This window comes from Brachyhypopomus gauderio, unplaced genomic scaffold (assembly GCF_052324685.1).
Source record: "Brachyhypopomus gauderio isolate BG-103 unplaced genomic scaffold, BGAUD_0.2 sc76, whole genome shotgun sequence".
Lineage (NCBI taxonomy): Eukaryota > Metazoa > Chordata > Actinopteri > Gymnotiformes > Hypopomidae > Brachyhypopomus > Brachyhypopomus gauderio.
Genome location: NW_027506897.1, coordinates 15,001 through 32,500, shown reverse-complemented (window position 1 = coordinate 32,500; position 17,500 = coordinate 15,001). Strand labels below are relative to the sequence as shown.

Below are 17,500 nucleotides of genomic sequence, written 5' to 3'. Positions count from 1 at the left end.
GTGAGCCAGTAACTGTGTGTGTGTGTGTGGGCACGTGAGCTTGTGCGTGTGAGGCAACGTGTGTGTGTGAGCGTGAGAGAGATGTTTGTGTTCACGTGTGTGTTGATGTGTAAGTGTGAGTTTTTCTCCTTCTCTCTACAGTCTGTCTTACTGCAGTATTAGAGAGGAAGGCTGTGCTGCTCTGTGTTCAGCTCTGAGGTCAAACCCCTCATCACACCTGAGAGAGCTGAATCTGAACCACAATACACCAGGAGACTCAGGAGTGAAGCAGCTCTCTGCTCTACTGGAGGATCCACACTGTACACTGGAGAAACTAGAGTGAGTTACTGACTTACTGACTCTTTATACACACACACACACACACACACACACACACACACACACACACACACACACACACACGCACTCAACACACACACACACGCACTCAACACACACACGCACACACAAATACACACACACGCACACACAAGTACATACACACACACACATACACACGCGCGCACGTACATACACGCGCGCACGTACATACACACACACGTACATACACACACGTACATACACACACACGCACGCACGTACACGTACACACACACGCGCGCACACGCGCGCGCACACACGCGCGCGCGCACACACACACACGTACACACACACACGTACACACACACACGTACACACACACACGTACACACACACACGCATGTACACGTACAGGAGTGAAGCAGCTCTCTGCTCTACTGGAGGATCCACACTGTACACTGGAGATACTAGAGTGAGTTACTGACTTACTGACTTTTTATACACACACACACACACACACACACACAGACATACACACACTTGTTCTGTAATTGCTGCCATATGATTAAGTTCAGTAAAATGGTTCAGAAAAAATAAAATGAATGTTTTTATACTTTTGTTTTATGTTATCCAAGTTCAATGTGGAGCTGTGGAGGTGGAATAAGTGGAATTATTATCACAATATAAAAGTGAGCCAGTAACTGTGTGTGTGTGTGTGGGCACGTGAGCTTGTGCGTGTGAGGCAACGTGTGTGTGTGAGCGTGAGAGAGATGTTTGTGTTCACGTGTGTGTTGATGTGTAAGTGTGAGTTTTTCTCCTTCTCTCTACAGTCTGTCTTACTGCAGTATTAGAGAGGAAGGCTGTGCTGCTCTGTGTTCAGCTCTGAGGTCAAACCCCTCATCACACCTGAGAGAGCTGAATCTGAACTACAATTATCCAGGAAACTCAGGAGTGAAGCAGTTCTCTGCTCTACTGGAGGATCCACACTGTACACTGGAGAAACTACAGTGAGTTACTGACTTACTGACTCTTCATACACACACACACACACAGGATCCACACTGTACACTGGAGACCCTACAATGAGTGTTTACACTGATTGAGTTTGTGTATAGAGTGTGATGAGTGTGTGTTCATGTCTGATTCTGTCCTATTCTCTGTCCTACAGTATCTGACCACTTCAGTGGAGACACTGAAGTTGATCTGACCTGATCTGAGTCTCTCATGGGGCAGTCATGGCCTGGTGGTAGGGAACTGGTCTTGTGACCGGAGGGTCGTGGGTTTGATTCCCAGACCTGAGGCCATGACTGAGGTGCCCTTGAGCAAGGCACCTAACCCCAACTGCTCCCCGGGCGCCGGGCTAGGGCTGCCCACCACTCTGGGCATGTGTGCACCACAGCCCCCTAGTAATCACTGGTGTGTGTTAACTGCACAGATGGGTTAAATACGGAGGACAAATTTCGATTGCTGTGTAAAAAAATCACAATTGACAAAATATGGCACTTTATACAACGAAGAGGACAACCACACACACACACACACACATACACGCACACACGTGATCGTGATGATATTTTTATATTTTTGTTTTATGTTCTCTAAGTTCATAACCATCAACACTGTGAGAGGTGGATTAAGTGGAATTATCGCAATATGAAAGTGAACCAGGAACTGTGTGTGTGTGTGAAGATAATGTTGTGTATTTTACTCCAATCTTTATAAAATGTAGTCTGAAGGTAATAAATATATATGAATTAAACATGTAAAGCCCAGTGTAGACCATAATTTAACCTTTAATACAGGTATTGACATCAGTTCATCGATACACACTTTATCATTTCAATGTTTCTCTTGTCCACAAATCACCAGATGAAAATCACTGTACGTATGTTTTAGACTCCTGCATCATTAGATTATTATGAATGAATGAGTGTGTGTGTGTAGATAACTGTACATGTAGGTGTGTTTTTAGACTCCAACATCATTAGATTATTATGAATGAATGTGTGTGTGTGTGTGTGTGTGTGTGTGTGTGTGTGTAGATAACTGTACATGTAGGTGTGTTTTTAGACTCCTGCATCATTAAATTATTATGAATGAATGTGTGTGTGTGTGTGTGTGTGTGTGTAGATAACTGTACATGTAGTTGTGTTTTTAGACTCCTACATCATTAGATTATTATGAATGAATGTGTGTGTGTGTGTGTGTGTGTGTGTGTGTGTGTGTGTGTGTGTGTGTGTGTGTGTGTGTGGATAACTGTACATGTAGGTATGTTTTTAGACTCCTACATCATTAGATTATTATGGTCCTTCTTTAATTTAATCACGTGACCTACAACAGGGAAACATTTACAAATAAAAAGTTCTGAAGGTGTTGATGTGAAACGCTGCTGTAAATTATGTAGAACAGGGATGGGCAACTGGCCACACACGGCCCTCGTCCTCACTCAGTGCGGCCCGCAAATACATCAATAATTCTTTAATAACTAAAGGAAAAAAAACCGATAGAGCAGGACTTTTTGTTCTTGTCACGTAGGGCTACGCCCCCCTCTCCCGTGTCGGTGTTGTTCCTTGCCCGGTTATCCCGCCCTGCGTGTCTGTTGCCCTGGTTTCCCTCTGTCTGCCACGCCCGTGTCGTCATTGTGTTCAGTTGTGTCTAGTTTAGTCCTGTGTACTTGTATCTCTGTGTTTCGCCCGTTGTCGGTTATTTGTGGTTTGTTCGGTTTTGTGGATTATCTGTCATCGCTGTTCTGGTATTTTTCGTCTCCGTTGTGTTTCTCCGTTGTGAATGGCTCTCCTGTTACGACTCCTGCCTGTCCTGTTGACCACTTGGACGGCTCTCCCGTTTTGACCCTGTACAAACGACTTCGCCTATGGAATTCTCCTTATTAAATCTCGCTCTTCTCAGCGTTTGTGTCCGCCTCTTCGCTCCGCAGTGCTCTACGCGTTACAGTTCTTTGATATGAAGGAGTTCAAATTCCTTTCTGCACTTTTTTATTAAGCAAATGTTTTGTCTTTATATATATAAAACGCTGCATGGCTTAGCTCCAGACTATCTTAGTGAACTTATTGAACAATATAACCCAGCGCGTTCACTTCGCTCGCAGGACGCAGGGTTATTAACTGTTCCTAGGATCAAAAAGATCACAGCAGGTGGAAGAGCCTTTTCTTTTAAAGCTCCACAATTGTGGAATAATCTTCCTGCCTCTATTCGGGACTCAGACACAGTCTCAATGTTTAAAACTCGATTAAAGACTCATCTGTTTAGTTTGGCCTTTGATTAATCTGTTACATAGTTACTACATCTCGAATCTTTTCTCCGAGGTTCACCTGGAGAGTAACATTGCAGTCGGAGCCTACAATACCAGCATCGCTGCTCCGACATGGAATGAAAGCCTGGCGTTCATCAACAGACATTTACAGTGACAATATCAAAACCCAGAACTTTCATTTTTACCTTTACTTAGTCTGATTGTGTGATTTGTGTGTGACTTGTGTATTTGTCTGTATTTTGTGTAATTTGTGTGTTAACGGGCCGCCCAATGGAGGATGGGTTCCCTTTTGAGTCTTGGTTCTCCCGAGGTTTCTTCCTAATCCCCACCATCATAGGGAGTTTTTCCTCGCCACTGTCGCCTTTGGCTTGCTCATTAGGGTTCTGGACCCATAGTATTGTTAACCTTTTAAATCCTGTAAAGCGCTTTGTGACAACATGTGTTGTGAAAAGCGCTATACAAATAAACTTTGATTTGATTTGATACTGCATCTGTGGCGGCCATTTTGAGACATTCTTTAAGTTTTTCAGATTCTTAGTACTAGTTCACTTTAAAACTAGATATCTCAAGTTGTACATATAGGAAAATTATCATTCAGGGCTCAAACTGAAGTAGACAGTTGGGGGAACATTGATTCACTTCAATATCATATTCCCATTATTGTGTTTTATTTTAGAGCCTCTTACATATGCTAATATGCCCGGAAAGTCAGGAATGCAGTGTTGAACTTGAACTTCACAAAGTATGTATATTCACATAGTTATTCAAATCTAGTCAGAAAAAGAAAATATAATTCACCAGGGCATCTCTGACAACATAGAAAAAATGAAGCAAATCCATGCAAGCATTAAAAAGTTATTCAGCTTTATCCAAGGTGTGTCCAGTGCACCAAACCCATGTCCAAATATGCCACACCCCATACACACCATTAGCCAACTAAGCTAACATGCTAACAAATTCCTTACACGAAACCGAGGAGCTACAACAAACAACAACGTTGCACATATTACAGAAAGACCAGAAAATTACAATGAATAAATTCCATGTCCAATTATGAACGTTATGATATTTATGTTCAATATAGTCCGACAGGCTAAGCTAAGCTTACGTCGCCAACTCCGGTAGCATCCGACACGATACAGAGTACTCCAGCACTCAAAAGCTCCAATACTGTTTATAATCTAATGTTTAGTATTAGATTATATATTTTGTACAAAATCGCTTATGTAAAATTATCCATTTTTACTCACGAGTGCGTTGAATCGCGTTGTAGCCGATGTACAGTCTCACTTCCGGGTTGGCGTCGTATCCGAAAAATGTAAATAAATTCCACCAAAAGTAATTCTTTTATTTTCTGTGATGTTCAAAAGTATCCACAATCGAAATAAAAACGAACAAAATAATCCATGACTGCTTCAGTTTCGCCGAACAGTGTGTTCTGGGGAGATTAGCTTAGGTTAGCAAAGGTTAGCTTATGTTGCTATGCTAGCGGACCCACATTGGAAATGACTAGAGAGTTTACGAAGCCTCGTTACAAAGAAATCATCCACCAATCATGACAAATGAGGGCTGGTTAGCTTCAGAAGGATGTGTTTTAACTATTGGTTAAAACAGCTTTTAATCACTTCTAAGGCGCCAGATTGTCTCAGGAGGCTGATTGGTGAGCCCACCCCCCCCCCCTCCCTTCGCACCTCACCGATGAGAGGTTGTATAACCTGTCATTAGTGTTGTGTCGTTCGCGAACTATTCGTTCAAATGAACGAAACATCTGAGTGAACGAACTGAATCGAATCACTTCCTCAGATGATTCGTTCCTTTTTCAGTTCAGTAATTGAGCTCAGCAGCGACCGTGCAGGCCGTCAGGGGAACTGCAGTGTGGTCTGTGAATCACCGAATCACCGAGGGAACTGCGCATGCTCCGTGATTCGTTCAGTGATTCGTTCATGAACTGAAAGCTCTCGTTCATTCTCTGGTTCGTTTATGAACTGAAAGCTCTCGTTCACTCTCTGATTCGTTCATGAACTGAAAGCTCTCGTTCACTCTCTGATTCGTTCATGAACTGAAAGCTCTCGTTCACTCTCTGATTCGTTCATGAACTGAAAGCTCTCGTTCATTTTCTGATTCGTTCATGAACTGAAAGTTCTCGTTCATTTTCTGATTCTGTCACTGAACGTAATGTCACCCAGAGAACTGTTGCTAAGGACGTGATTCACGTTTGCACTGCCACTCACTCACATTTTCTTTTTGATTGCACATTTAAGTTGATATTTTCATCTGAATGTACAGTTTTTATCTTAATGTTGCTCTTAATTTAATATTTATTTTGCACTTTTGTAGGTTAGTTCATACTTGTTTTTGTATTATGTTACAGTGATCCTGCGCCAGTTCGTGCTTCAGCTTTTGTGAATTCACTCTTTCACTGGTTTTTATAAGATATTAATGGGAAAAATAATTCGCGGGTCATCACTTTTTCGTCGGTTGCCTGCGGAATTCGATCGGCGGAAAAAAATATATATTTTATGATTTTTTACATGATAAAATCCCAAAATATAGAAAAATATATTATAAGTATTAATTCTAACAATTAACAAGGAATGTTATAAATTATAAAATAGTACGAATTACAGTAAATAGTGCATATTTACTCTCGGAAACGAGAACCAGCATCGCTTGCCTGAGTCGCTACTCGCCTACATGAGATTGTATACAACACGACTGGTTGCTCGCTGGACAAGCACACATGCACAGAACAGTGTGGGGATGGTTATTAAGTGAATAGGAAAGGTTTATGTAAAGGTGTTGGGAGGGTTTATAAAGCCCTAATATAGTGTATAAATACTGAAATACCGTTTCTATTTTCGGTTATTGCAGGTAGTTCTGGAATCTCCAGAATGCGATAAAGGCAGGATTACTGTATTTGTAATGTAATTTATATTTTATAATAATTTATATTTAATAAACCCAACATTTAGTTGCAATTTTTTATTCATAAATTTTCTACACTCTCGTCTCCTGGTCCATGAGGCCGTGAACTAAACTGAAACATGAACCGTTCAGCCGTGTATCAGTTAAGGCTGGATACTTTCGCGAGTCATCATAGCACGCGACTCCGCACACAACGGCGGAGGCGTTTAAACTTGACACGTCACATTCTTTACAGTGTTGTCCGAAACGATATGTATAAAGAAACACCCCTCAAAAACAGGGGGAATGAACATTTACCTGATGAATTTTAATGTTGCATTGTGTTCCAGGTTTGAAAGTGAAATGGAATTTAGGCTAAAGTTGAAAATGCTTGAACTTGTAATTACTTCATTTCACAACAAATAGGTATCTGCAGGGTTGCCAACTCTCATGCAATGAGCGTGAGACACACGCATTTGACTGTCTTCACACGCCACACATCCGAGAAAAAAAATCTAGTTCATTTACCGCTGATCCACATCTATGATTCAATGAGTTACTAGTTCACTCTGGCGCCAAGCACTGGCGATCGATCGCGATATAATATAATCCATTTTACACACCCACCCCCCCCCCCCCCCCCCCCCCCCTCCGCTGAACGATTCGGTGAACGAATCTTTTTAGTGAACTGATTCTAATGATTCAGTTCAACTAAAAGAACTGTTTTGCCCATCACTACCTGTCATTCAAAGTCACTACCCCCCCCCCCCCCCTCTTCAGACCAATAAAAACCACTCAAATCAAAGCAGAACCGCTGCAGCTTTGTAATAAAAGGACAAATCAGCTTTCAAAACGCTTCGGTGACGCGTAGGGGGCAGATTTGTCGGAGCGTCTCATCCAGGAAGTTGATTACGGACAATTTTGCAGTGAGGTGAGCAAGCTTTTAAAGATATTTAACCACAACGGATCTACGATGTTAAGGTCTTAAATTAAAGCCTTATTGGTATACGATTTTTAGGTGACAAAACATTAAGACATCTCACATCGCGGGGTGCACTTTTGTCACCAACTTCCAAGCCGGATATCTCGCGATCGGTTGCACGTAGACGTCTAAAACCCGGTAGGCATGTAGATGGGATAGGAAATTTTGAATTTATCGCTTGTTCGGAGATTCATTAATGTTTAATATGTTTTATAAGGCCCTAAATGAGCTAGGGGGCGCTTCTGCATAATAGGGTTCCTCCAGATGAGGCATCTAACACACGCTGTCCGCTGTACAACGCAGAGATGCACCACTGACATATCATTGGTCCACATCAGAGCAGAGCCACGCCTACCACGACCATGGGCGTAGCTGCGATGAGCCACGCTCTCCAAGATGTCCACCACGCCGACACAGCTCTCTGCTCATCTCGCTTCAGTCCTGCAGCTACTTCCTTCATCCTTCACAGGAATGGTGATGTTTCCTGTGGACTCATCGTTAGCAGGTATATAAGTACAACATCGGTCTCCTACCATGGCACACACTCCTCCTTCTTTGGCGAGGATTATGTCCAGTGCCATCCTGTTCTGTTCTGACATCATTCTTAGTGCAGTCAGCTCGGTCTTGATGCCTTCTGTTGCAGCAATAGTTCTGTTCACAAATGTTGCCAGTCTATAATGAACTCTATTCAAGTCCCTGCGGACGCTGCCCACCTCCGTACATCGGTAACATTATTTCTATGAATCGCTGGAACTCGCTGGTCAGTCTGTACTCCTCAGGAACAATCTGCACATTCGCCCTCGGAAACCTACTTCTCTTTGGAGGCTCGTACGTGGTGATGACCTTCAAATGTGCCTCCACTGCCACCAGTGCACATGTTCCTCTTTGCATTCTCGGCAGAAATAGATACAACTGACTTCTGCACCACCAATACCAATCCGGGACCAATACCTTTCATGGAGCACTAGACTAGTAGTCTATCCAAGTATGATTCCAGAGTCTCATCATCGTCCTGTCGGCATCTTGCCACTCTAACTGGATCAGGGCGCAGTAGGAAGGCCATTTTAATGTGGCCCTTCAACTGCTCCATGGCTGCTCAGTATTGTACATTTTCACCATCCCCCCATTCAGGGTCTGTCATTCTCAAATCCTCCTGTGGCCAGTCTCCCGCCACCTTACCCCAGTCAAGGCTCAGGTGAGCCCTCAGCAGTCTTCTCAACTCGCCGGTGTTAGGTGTAAATTCTTGGCATCACTGGTGGACCTGCCTGGCGAACTTCTCCCCGCCCACATCTTTAGGGTTGTCCATCTGTCGCATGACCTCTTTGACTGTCCTCGCTCTCTCTGGTCTGTCCAGATACTGTCCTTCTCGCTCTCTCTGGTCTGTCCAGATACTGTCCTTCTCACTCTCTCTAGTCTGTCCAGATACTGTCCTTCTCGCTCTCTCTGGTCTGTCCAGATACTGTCCCTCTCGCTCTCTCTAGTCTGTCCAGATACTGTCCTTCTCGCTCTCTCTGGTCTGCTGTCCAGATACTGTCCTTCTCGCTCTCTCTGGTCTGTCCAGATACTGTCCTTCTCGCTCTCTCTGGTCTGTCCAGATACTGTCCTTCTCGCTCTCTCTAGTCTGTCCAGATACTGTCCTTCTCGCTCTCTCTGGTCTGTCCAGATACTGTCCTTCTCACTCTCTCTGGTCTGTCCAGATACTGTCCTTCTCACTCTCTCTGGTCTGTCCAGATACTGTCCTTCTCACTCTCTCTGGTCTGTCCAGATACTGTCCTTCTCGCTCTCTCTGGTCTGTCCAGATACTGTCCTTCTCGCTCTCTCTAGTCTGTCCAGATACTGTCCTTCTCACTCTCTCTAGTCTGTCCAGATACTGTCCTTCTCGCTCTCTCTGGTCTGTCCAGATACTGTCCCTCTCGCTCTCTCTAGTCTGTCCAGATACTGTCCTTCTCGCTCTCTCTAGTCTGTCCAGATACTGTCCTTCTCGCTCTCTCTAGTCTGTCCAGATACTGTCCTTCTCGCTCTCTCTGGTCTGTCCAGATACTGTCCCTCTCGCTCTCTCTAGTCTGTCCAGATACTGTCCTTCTCGCTCTCTCTAGTCTGTCCAGATACTGTCCCTCTCGCTCTCTCTAGTCTGTCCAGATACTGTCCTTCTCGCTCTCTCTGGTCTGCTGTCCAGATACTGTCCTTCTCGCTCTCTCTGGTCTGTCCAGATACTGTCCTTCTCGCTCTCTCTGGTCTGCTGTCCAGATACTGTCCTTCTCGCTCTCTCTAGTCTGCTGATGCTCATCTGCTCTCAGTTCCTTCCACTAAACTGTGCATGTACGGTCAAAGAGCTTTCAGTGTTATGGAACTCTATCCCTTTGTATCTCCGCTCTTGCCAATCAATTAATGTTTTTAAGAAGCACTTAAAACGTTTCTTTTTGAGATTGCTTATATGAATTCTTAATTAATTTTAATTGTAATGTATTTTATTGATTTAATTTATTTAGCATGTGCTATGTCTTAAGTTATGTACACTATGTAAAGTGTCCTTGAGTATCCTGAAAGGCGCTCATAAATAAAATTATTATTATTATTATTATTATTATTATTATTATTATGTCTGACATAGTCCATGGGCGGTGGACCAACATGAGTCTGTTGTGGCCTGCCACCTCCACCATCGGCATCTGGTGGACATCTTGTCTCTCCTTCTTCTGTTTTTTCTTTCTGATGAGGCCTGTGTTGCGAAACTTGGCCCCTGTCTGTGTGAGCCCGCGGCCTTGCTCTTCTCCTGTTTCCTGCTCACTCTCTGTGTCGTCCTCGCTGTAGGCAGGCTTCTACACAGGCATCTACACAGGCATCTACACAGGCTTCTACACAGGCATCTACACAGGCATCTACACAGGCATCTACACAGGCTTCTACACAGGCTTCTACACAGGCTTCTACACAGGCTTCTACAAGGCATCTACACAGGCATCTACACAGGCATCTACACAGGCATCTACACAGGCATCTACACAGGCTTCTACACAGGCTTCTACACAGGCATCTACACAGGCTTCTACACAGGCAGGTTTCTGGCTCTGCTGCTCTTCTTGTGGAGTTGGTAGTTGTTCGTGGACCCGTCACTCTTCTTGTGGTGTTGGTGGTTGTGTGTGGACAGGCTTGTTTTTCCCCTCCAGCCAGTCTATCCCTTAGCACTTTTAAATGTTCTAAGCTAAGTGACCCTTTGGCTGGAAAACCAAAATGCAAAACCAATTTTGAAAACTGTTCAACACTTTCTGAGCCATAATAAGTTATCATAAAATTAACATTGTGGTGTGTTTACATTGGGGTGGTGTGTATTTTATTGCAACATCTTCAGGCTTCCCCTTACTGTGTTTTGTGTTTCTGTTCCCTATTTTTTCAGTTCTTACAGAGAGACCTTATGTAATTTGGGATTAAATTTAGGCCTGATTTTGTGCTGAACTCGCCACAAACTACTGTGCTGGGCGCCTAATTCTTCACGTACTGGTACGATTTTCCCTAGACGAATAATGACCCTTGTCTAGTTATCCCCTTACGCTATTTATGGTCGTCACCATAAGTGCTCAGCCAGCCTCACTGCAACTGAGATCTTATGATACTAGACTATCCTGTCTTAGTATCAGCGGCTCTACTCTCTTCCTTATGTTAATCCACGAAGCGAGGATATACACTATGGCGTCTGAGTGACCTGCAGCACAGCAGGCATCTAAAACCACAATTCACACTGATGAAGTACCTCTGAAGAGCCAGATCTTCACTCAGGAGGTCCCATCTGGGTCGCCAAAATTGTCGTGGAAATTCTCCATCACAACAACCGGGGTCTCTCTGTAAGAAAAGATACTCGGAGAGTATAAAGGTATAAAGATAGTATAAAGATACTCTGAGAGATACTCGGAAAAGAGCGACGGAGAGTGACAGTTAGTAAAAGTAAAAGATTTAAAGTAAAAGATTTATTGCCATGTTGAAAATTCTGTCAACACAGCCTTTGCAGTAAAAATTGTGTATTTTTATCGTTTGTTTCATTTAATTCCAGTTTGAGTTTCCTCAGCTTGTTTAGTGTGTATTCTTGTGGTGAAGCAGCATGGGCAGCTTCTAAAGATTTTATTTTTTCTTCCAATTCTAATACCTGTGTTTTTTCTGTCTTTTTCTTATGTGTGCAGTAGGATATTATTTTCCCCCGCATTACTGCCTTCCCTGCTTCCGAAAGAACACACGGTGAGGTTCCTGGTAGATCGTTATATTCTAAATATGTTGCCCATTCTTTTTTGAAGTAAGTAATGAAATCTTGTTCCTTAAGTAATGATGTATTTAATCTCCAGTTCCTAGTTGCTGGTGTGGTTCTTTTCTGTGTCAAAGAGAGACAGACCGGTCGGTGCATGGTCACTGATAGTGATAGGATGAATATGGGTGTCTGTGACATCTGTCATAATGGAATTGCTAACTAAGAAGTTGTCTAAACGAGAATGTGAGTGGTGTACTGCTGAAAAGAAGGAGTAGTCCCGGAGAGTGGGGTGATGTGAACGCCACACATCAGAGAGCCCCAAATCGTTCATATATTGTTTTAGGGTGTTTGCAGACTGCCAGTTCCTTTGATTCATTGCTGTACTGAGCCTGTCGATATCTGGATCAAGTACCATGTTGAAGTCTCCTCCTATTATTAGTTTGGTGTCAGAGTGATCAGAGAGTGCAGTGAAAATATTGTGGAAAAAGGAGGGGTCGTCAACATTTGGCCCATATATGTTAGCAATACATAAACGCATATTTAGAATGGACAGGTTAAGTATTATAAATCTACCATCTGGATGTGTTATATTGTTGCTAATGGAAAAGCTTATCATTTTGTTAATTAATATGGCCACACCCCTTTGTTTTGAGTTGTAACAGGCTGAGTACGAATGTGGGAACTGAGGAGAGGTCAGTGTGTATGTAGGTGTTTTAGACATATGTGTTTCCTGTAGAAAGACAATATCTGCTTGTAAGTCGTTTAGCCGATTAAAAGTTTTCAATCTGTTTTCCCTCGAACCAGTTCCACGTACATTCCATGTGACAAACGTCAGTGAACTAATGTTAAAACTACTTGTTTGAGTGTTGGATGGTTGTTAAAGGTGTGTGTGTTGCACATCTGTGTTGTATGCCTGTGTTGTATGTTTCGTGTATGTGTCTGCGCTATATGTCTGTGTGTATGTGTCTGTGCCAGCATGAATCGGTCGTGTGTGTGTGTGTCTCCTGTGTGTTAGTGTGAGATTGTGCTGTATGTCTATGTGTGTGTCTGTTTTGTATTCCTGCCTTTGTGTGTGTGCGCATACAACACATTGCAGTCTTGAAAGTGGGTGAACAAATCGCCGGGTGAAAAGAGTGAACAATTAAGACTTATGAAGGAAAGCATACGGTACAATGCTAATTAGACCGGCATTAGTTATTTAAACTTGGACATGTCTTATTGTTCTAGGCGAAAAGTAATGTGTCATAAAGAGTTGGCGTCGGTGTCGGTGTTGATACAGTTCACCTGTTTAGAACAGCCATGGTGTTGTTTGTGTCGCGGTAAAGTTGACCGTTCACGTAGAGTTTGTCCACTGAGATTACAGCCCGGGAACCTGCATGAATGAAACTCTTGCGGATGGGGAACAAGACCTTGCGTCGCTCCAGGATCTCTTTGGGGAACTGGTCGTTGATGCTGAAGTTGGTTCCTTTCAGCTCCCGGCCGCGGCTCTTTAGCAGTTCTTTATGTTTGTAGTGTTCAAACTTGGCCACGATCGGTCTGGGTCTTCTCACATCTGGCCGCTTCCCCCCCAGGCGGTGAACGTGGTGAAAACTGATGTTTTTGACGGTGGCCTCTGAGATTTTCAAGTGATTTTGTATAAATGTTTTTACCATAGTCTCGGGGTCTTCGTCTGCCTTCTCCAGAATACCTGAAAATAATAAATTGTCTCTCATGCTACGAGACTGGAGATCGATGACCGTTTCTTAGATTTTTTTTGTTTTCTTCCGAGAGTCGGGTCATTCCCTCGGTGAGTGATTTCACCGACTCTCTAAGAACCGTGTTTTCTGCAGCGAGTGCCTCTACTTGCTGCTGGCTGAACTCCACTGACTCACGCAAGGCCTGAAACTCTTGGTGGAGAATTTCCACCAGCGCCAGGTGCGCGTCAAACCTGGCCAGTTTGGTGTTGATAGACTCCAGAATATCCGCTGTGCTACAGGTGTGTGGGGTGGCCGCTCCTGGGGAAGCTTCGGCACGGCTCCTCTTAGTCGATGGCGTCTTACCTGCATTGCTCATGATAATTCTATCAAAGCAGTTGTCTATATATGTGAATATACCATCCAAATCTTCACGGTGCTCCAGAGTGGTTGAATTCGTGGAGAGTGAGTTCAGAACGCTGCTGCAAGGGTTCTGACCCACCAGAGAAAGAGAGGTCATATTACATGTGATGGGAATTTTATGATTTCGCTTTATGCCAGGCTTTATTAGTATATATTAAACACATTAGATGTGTTAGGGCTCTTTGCATATATGTGTGTTAATCATAGCTTCAGTAGGCCTCAGAAGTGTATTTTATTCTCTCTGGACGTCCTCGGCTCTCTCCTAATCTGATGTTCCTCTGATGTTCCTAAACATGGAAGGGACCACGGCGAGACTCAGTCCATCACGCCATCACGTGGATGCTGAGTGTGGAGGGGGCATGCGGGGGGAGAGGCTAATATACATCTGTCAAATCAGTGTTAATTATGTCATGTTTACCCAATCACACTTAGTGAATCACCTCATGTTCACCTCGTGGACACTGTGTGTATTGATGATTAAAGTATAAGAGATGAGAGTTTGGAGAGGGGAATTAGCTCTCTGCGACAGACGCCTTGTGTGTATGTAACTGACATCTCTGGATTAATCCATACTTTGTTAAAAAAATCATTGTACTTTATTATCTTACCTAACTGCTTCTGACTTTAATTGTGCTCACCATTTAAAGGTTACAGAATTTCAACCACATTGTCCTACCAAGTGTCCTGATTATTTGTGTTATTCTAAGTATGGATAATAGTCTTTCGCTCACAGCCTCTGCCTCCTGCTGCCTCTGTCCCGGTGTCACATTATGGAGGCAAACACATCACACATAATCAGGTTCCTCTTACAGATAGTAACGTGTTATGTATGATGCATGTGTTGCTTGTCTGGCCCGATGCCTTATAGGCATACAGAAAGCCTCTGAAATTTGCCCTCTGAATCATTTCACCTGTGCGCTTACCTACTCAATATGCCGTGTTTCCAGATAGATTTGAGGTATAAATGATGTTGGATCAGGCTAAAATCAGGTTCCTCTCTTAAGGAGTGACCTGATCTTCATGATGCATTTGTTATTTCTCTGGCCCACCATCAATAATGAATGAATGAATGAATGTTCAATTTATATAGTGCCTTTCTAGGTACTCAAGGTCGCTTTACAATTTTAACACAGGTACAACTCTTACACAACCAATCACACACCGGCGAGAAGCGGCAGCCAATCACACACAGCGTACTCTCTACCGGGATCCACAGCCCCTGGGGGACTGAATGGGGTGCAGGAAGGGGAGAGAGGACAGACCCTAGTGACAGAGCACCATCCACCACTGGACATACAAGCACACACACATTCAGACAACTGCTTTCATTGAACATGAAGACACACAGACACACTCAGGGAGAATTTTTATTTTTTTGTCAGAGAATCAGGGAGGCCAATTTACCTAACCTCCATGTCTTTGGACTGTGGGAGGAAACCGGAGATCCCAGAGGAAACCCACACCGATAGAACATGGAAACTCCACTCAGATAGGGACTTGAACCCAAGAGCCCAGTGCTGAGAGGCAAACGTGCTAACCACCAAGCCACCGTGTTGCCCAATAAGGTCTTCAATAAGCCTCTGAAACTGCGCCTTTAAATTTGTTCACCTATATGCCCACTGCTCAATATGCCATGTTGTGTGCTGGTATTTCTTCTTCCGATTATTTGTGTTCTAGAACAGCATTTCTGTGTTTTTAGTTTTCAAATCTAAGAATATGTTTCCTTACGTTAGAAATGCTGACGAATTCAATCATCATGTACAAATTGCATACAATTGAAACGACTTGAAATAGAAACCATTTTACAAATGGTGTAAATGCTTTCATTATATTTTAATATTTTTTTCTACATTCACAAAATCAGTATGGGAAACAATAACCTCTTAAATGTATGCTCCTACACTCGTTTGTTTAATCTATCTCTTTTAAACAAAGTGCGCAGCAAATGCGCATCGTGAACACAACCTTTTTGAATAAGGAACCAACTTCAGCCGCCGAATAAAGAGCTGTAACCAAAGCCAATAAGTAACCAAACGAATCTGAAACTGCGAATAAGTAACCAACTTCTGCGTCGTACTTTATCGTGCATTTAAACCCCTCATTCTCACTCCAGCCTGGACGCTCATTGATTGTTGTTCTCCTGTTGCGTTTCCTCTGTTCGACAGTTTCCTGGACTCTTGCTTCCATATTTATTCCCTTTGTATTCCGGTTTGTGTTTTAGTTCCTCTCTGTCCTCTCTATCAGTTTAGTGTTCTGTTTTCCTCTATGTTGTTTAGTTCCTACAGCCTGGTGCCCCTTGTGTTCTTCAGTGAAGTCGGTAGATTAGGTAAGTCGTTAGATTTGTCCTGTTTCCCCTCTACGTTTTGTGCGCTTGTCTTGTGTGTTACTCTTAGTTTCTGTTGTCTCTACCTTTAGTCTGTTTCGGTGTTCGTTTGTCCTAATGTTTGATATGCTGCCTGGTGTCTGTTCCAATGTGTACTTGTCATAACTGATCACTGGTGTCTATCGTACTGTCTTTTTAATTATTTTATTCAAAATTATATTATTCAAATAATAAAATATAATTTGCTGTTTGTTTACTATTTAATAATGCTGACTGCAGATCTCTGTGAATAAACAAACTGTTAGACACACTGACCTGTGTCATACTCTGGGTGGTGCTGTTTAACACATGTGAAACACTAACTTATTTAATGCCATCCTCATATGTTTATGTTTAGTGGTGTTGGTGAAGTAACTGATTAGAACAGGGGTCGGCAACCCAAAATGTTGAAAGAGCTATATTGGACCAAAAAAACAAATGTGTCTGGTGCCGCAAAAAATTAAAAGCCTTATATAAGCCTTATAATGAAGACAACATCATATATGTATCTATATTAGCCCTCTATGGCATGATTTTTTATTTTAGGAGGAAATTTTTTTTTCATCCTAGTATTTCCTAGATTAGGGGTCCCTTATAATATATAAATAATAAAATTTGCCCCCCCCCCACCTTCCTGCCCCCAGATTTTGGTTTGTTGCCTCAGGGCAACAAGACGCTATGAGGGTACTAAAACGCCAAGGTTACCTGTAATTTTCAGATAAGTGCAATGAGGTACAAACAAGTATTAATCACATTAGAAGTTTTATTTCACAAATTCCACAAATGATTTATCAATCAGTGGGTTAGAAATTAGCTGCAATGTGTGTTTGTGTTTCTGAATGTTTGTTCCTGTGGGCTACAGATTGAATCAATGTTTCACTTTTTTTGGAAAGCAAAAAGCACTGCTGTACCCATGAACTGCTCCAGTTCTTTAGTAGTGAGGTTAAGGGTTTGTTGGTATCACACTGAATGGCATATACAGGGGTTAGACAATTCAACTGAAACACCTTTCATTTTAGTGTGGCAGGTTTCATGGCTAAATTGGACCAGCCTGGTGGTCAATCTTCATTAATTGCACATTGCACCAGTAAGAGTAGAGTGTGAAGGTTCAATTAGCAGGGTAAGAGCACAATTTTGCTCAAAATATTGCAATGCATGTGCATCCAGTGGTTTAAACATTGTATCCTGAAGACGGTGCCATGCATCAGGATGACAATGCACCAATACACACAGCAAGACTGGTGAAAGATTGGTTTGATGAACATGAAAGTGAAGTTGAACATCTCCCATGGCCTGCACAGTCACCAAATCTAAATATTGTTGAGCCACTTTGGGATGTTTTGGAGGAAAG

The 17,500-nt window shown here is 42.9% G+C and overlaps 1 protein-coding gene and 1 long non-coding RNA gene across 2 annotated transcripts in view; both read left to right on the top strand.

Moving 5' to 3' along the window:
• LOC143491504 (NACHT, LRR and PYD domains-containing protein 3-like) overlaps positions 1-2,318 on the top strand; it is a 91,591-nt gene extending 89,273 nt beyond the window's left edge. Inside the window, exon 8 of the mRNA XM_076990581.1 lies at positions 1,469-2,318. Coding sequence (XP_076846696.1) covers positions 1,469-1,475 — 7 coding nt within the window. The 3' untranslated portion in view covers positions 1,476-2,318. The remainder of the gene's footprint in view (positions 1-1,468) is intronic.
• A 13,487-nt stretch (positions 2,319-15,805) lies between these two features.
• The window catches only part of LOC143491508 (uncharacterized), a 10,515-nt gene continuing 8,820 nt past the window's right edge, over positions 15,806-17,500 (top strand). Inside the window, exon 1 of the long non-coding RNA XR_013125216.1 lies at positions 15,806-16,113. This is a non-coding gene — a long non-coding RNA (uncharacterized LOC143491508). The remainder of the gene's footprint in view (positions 16,114-17,500) is intronic.